This window comes from Hylobates moloch, unplaced genomic scaffold (genome assembly GCF_009828535.3).
Source record: "Hylobates moloch isolate HMO894 unplaced genomic scaffold, HMol_V3 SCAFFOLD_17, whole genome shotgun sequence".
NCBI classification, from domain to species: Eukaryota; Metazoa; Chordata; class Mammalia; order Primates; family Hylobatidae; genus Hylobates; species Hylobates moloch.
Window position 1 is genome coordinate 512,091 of NW_026652292.1, and position 2,615 is coordinate 514,705.

The window sequence follows — 2,615 nt, forward strand, 5'->3', positions numbered from 1 at the left end:
GGTCCTGGGTTATTGTGGGCTCCAACCGCCAAGGTGTCGGCGAATGATGGCCCTGTCTGAGGCCGGGGGGGACAAGACTTCGTGACTACCTGCCCAGAGGAGCCAGCCACAGCCTCCTCTCACACCGGCCAATGGCTGGGCTCATGAGGACGCTGAGGCTAGGAAGCCACAAAGGAGGTTGGTGGGGCCACTGGGACTGGACAGGGTCAAGGATGAGACCAGCTCGTACCCGGGGCCCTGGATGGAGCCTCCCCTCCAGCTTCTCTGGGGCTGAGGCTGGGAGCTGTCAGGAAGATGAACAGGACTCGCTGGCCCTGGTTGCCCCTGCCGTCCCCTAGAGCTGGGGGAGCCTGCAAGTCAGTCAGCTGAAGAGAGGGTCTGGGTTCAGGCATCCTTCTGAGCGGTTCCACTGCTTTTCTAGCATAACTTTCCAAACCCCAAACGCCCTCAGATGCACTCAGATGTGCCGTACACAACAGGAAGCTCACCAGGACATGCACGGTCCAGGAACACGCACGACCCAGGAGACACCCAAGACCCAGGGGACATGTGTGACCCGGGAGACACATGTGACATCGCCACGGAGTACAGCAGAGATGGCACAGCTGCAAAGGCCACGGCGCCCACCCAGAGCTGGTAGATGGGGCGCTGGCGCCGCAGAGATGGGCCCCACAGCCTTCAGCACAGGGGCGTCTGACCCACGGCCCAGCCCTTCGCAAAGCCAAGGCCGCAGAGGGGGAAGGTGCAGGAGCTCTGAGATGAAAGAGGTGATGAGGTTGCGGCAATGTAGGAATGAAATACATCACATCGGCCGCAAGTGGACGCAGGTGCAAACCACCGAAATAAAGCCATTACCACACAGGCGGACAGGACAGGGCTGGACACGGCTTGGGGAGAACCACTGCTTTTCTCAGGCGCGATCATGGTGGGGTGTCGGGACATGAGGTGAAATGTGCTGGGGCGTGTGAGGGTGCCTCAGTGTGCTTCCCGGCATTCATCCAGGAGAAAACAGACAGACAATGCGTGACACAGCAACAGACGTGTGCACACATGACACAGAAACACATGCACATGTGCACACGTGCACACCGACGCAGACAAAGCAAACGGCACAATGCGGTTTCAAGGTGGCGGCCGGAGCCGCCTCCTTGGTGCCCTTTGCCGTTTCGGCGCCCGTGGGAATCCTGGGGCAGAAGCAGAGCGGCACAAAGGCTTTGGGAGGGGCTGGGGGACACCCAAACGGCCAGCTCCATGCAGGGGGACACAAGCATCCAACCTCTGAGACTCAGCCCCTGAGCCAGTCCACGGAGGGTCGGGAGCTCTGCCCGCCAGCAGCCACCTGCCCCTCCAGGCTCCAGGCAGGCACTGCCCCCACTCCTGGGGAAGCCCAGTGATCCCAGTCACAGCTCCCTGACTCCGGGGAGCAGCATTCACCCCTAGTCTGCTCCAAGGCCAGACATCCCCTCATAGGCCACCTCCCGTGCCGAAACCCTACACGCCTACGGGGCTGAGAAGAGCCAGGGCTGCCGCTCAGGACTCGGCACTGAGAGGTCCAGCAATGCCCGGACCCCTGCTCCCTGGGGGCCCAGATGGCACATTCAGGCTCCCACGTCTGGGCTGCTTCTGAGAAGGGCGGGGTCTTGAAGCACAACCCCCTCCACTCCCCACGGCCCACTCCCCACAGAACCCACCCGGTGGCTCAGGGCCACAGACTCCCGTAAGTCAGGTCCCTCGGCCCGTGAGCCCAGTGCACTCACTTGATCTTGCTGAAGACGATGTCCACGTCAGTGACGGTCACGTTCCTGCCGTCGATCACCTGGCAGTCCTTGCACAGCTTCGACCAGTTCTTGCCGTGCATCTCCCTCCCGGTGGCCCTGGTGTCCCCGTGCACCGCAAAGCGCCGGAAGGCCTCCTCCAGGGCACTGAGCTCGGGGGATGCGGCTGCCCCCTCACTGGCACCCTCCGATTCCAGCGACAGCCTCTTGGCTGCCCGGTCCTTCGAGGGGTCCCCCGGAGACTTGGGGGGCGTCCTGTTGGCAGTTTTTGCGGGCTTGGCCTTGTCAGCCATGTCGCTGTGGGGGAAGGAGAGGAGAAAGGTGTCACCCGGGCCATGTCCTAGCTGACCCAGGTGCAGCCCAGGAGACCCGCCATACCAACGAGCACCAGGACGTGGTGAGGGCTGAGACGGACAGGCCCTCCCGGGGCTGGGCGTGAGGCCCCTCAGACCCTTGGAGCCCGCTGCCCTGGACGCACACGTGTCCAGCCCCGGGCAGAGCGGAGCCAAGCGAGGCCTTGCCCACTGCCGTCATTGGGCCAAGGACCCCCTAAGCCAGATAAAGCCAGCAGCACACAGAGCCCAGGGTGGGAGCTGAGCTGGGTGCCAGGGGCTCCAGGCTGAGGAGGCTCAGGGTGTGACTGGCAGCATCAGAGCCTATCCCAGGTCTCCTCCCCGCCATAGTTCCACTGTCCCTCCTGTGGACGCCCGCTCTGCAGCTCTGGAGGACACCTCGGGATCACACCCTCCCCGGGGTCTGTGACGTGGCGCCTTCCTCCGGGAGGGTCCACAGCAGTCGTGCAACAGCCGCTCCCTCCCCAGTGCAGAGCCTCTGACCAGA

The 2,615-nt window shown here is 63.6% G+C and overlaps 1 protein-coding gene across 1 annotated transcript in view; it reads right to left on the reverse strand.

Annotated features, from left to right (window-relative positions):
- Positions 1–2,123, reverse strand: part of TPPP (tubulin polymerization promoting protein) — a 14,081-nt gene extending 11,958 nt beyond the window's left edge. The window contains exon 1 of the mRNA XM_032135571.2: positions 1,758–2,123. Coding sequence (XP_031991462.1) covers positions 1,758–2,068 — 311 coding nt within the window. The 5' untranslated portion in view covers positions 2,069–2,123. The remainder of the gene's footprint in view (positions 1–1,757) is intronic.
- Positions 2,124–2,615: the final 492 nt, after the last annotated feature.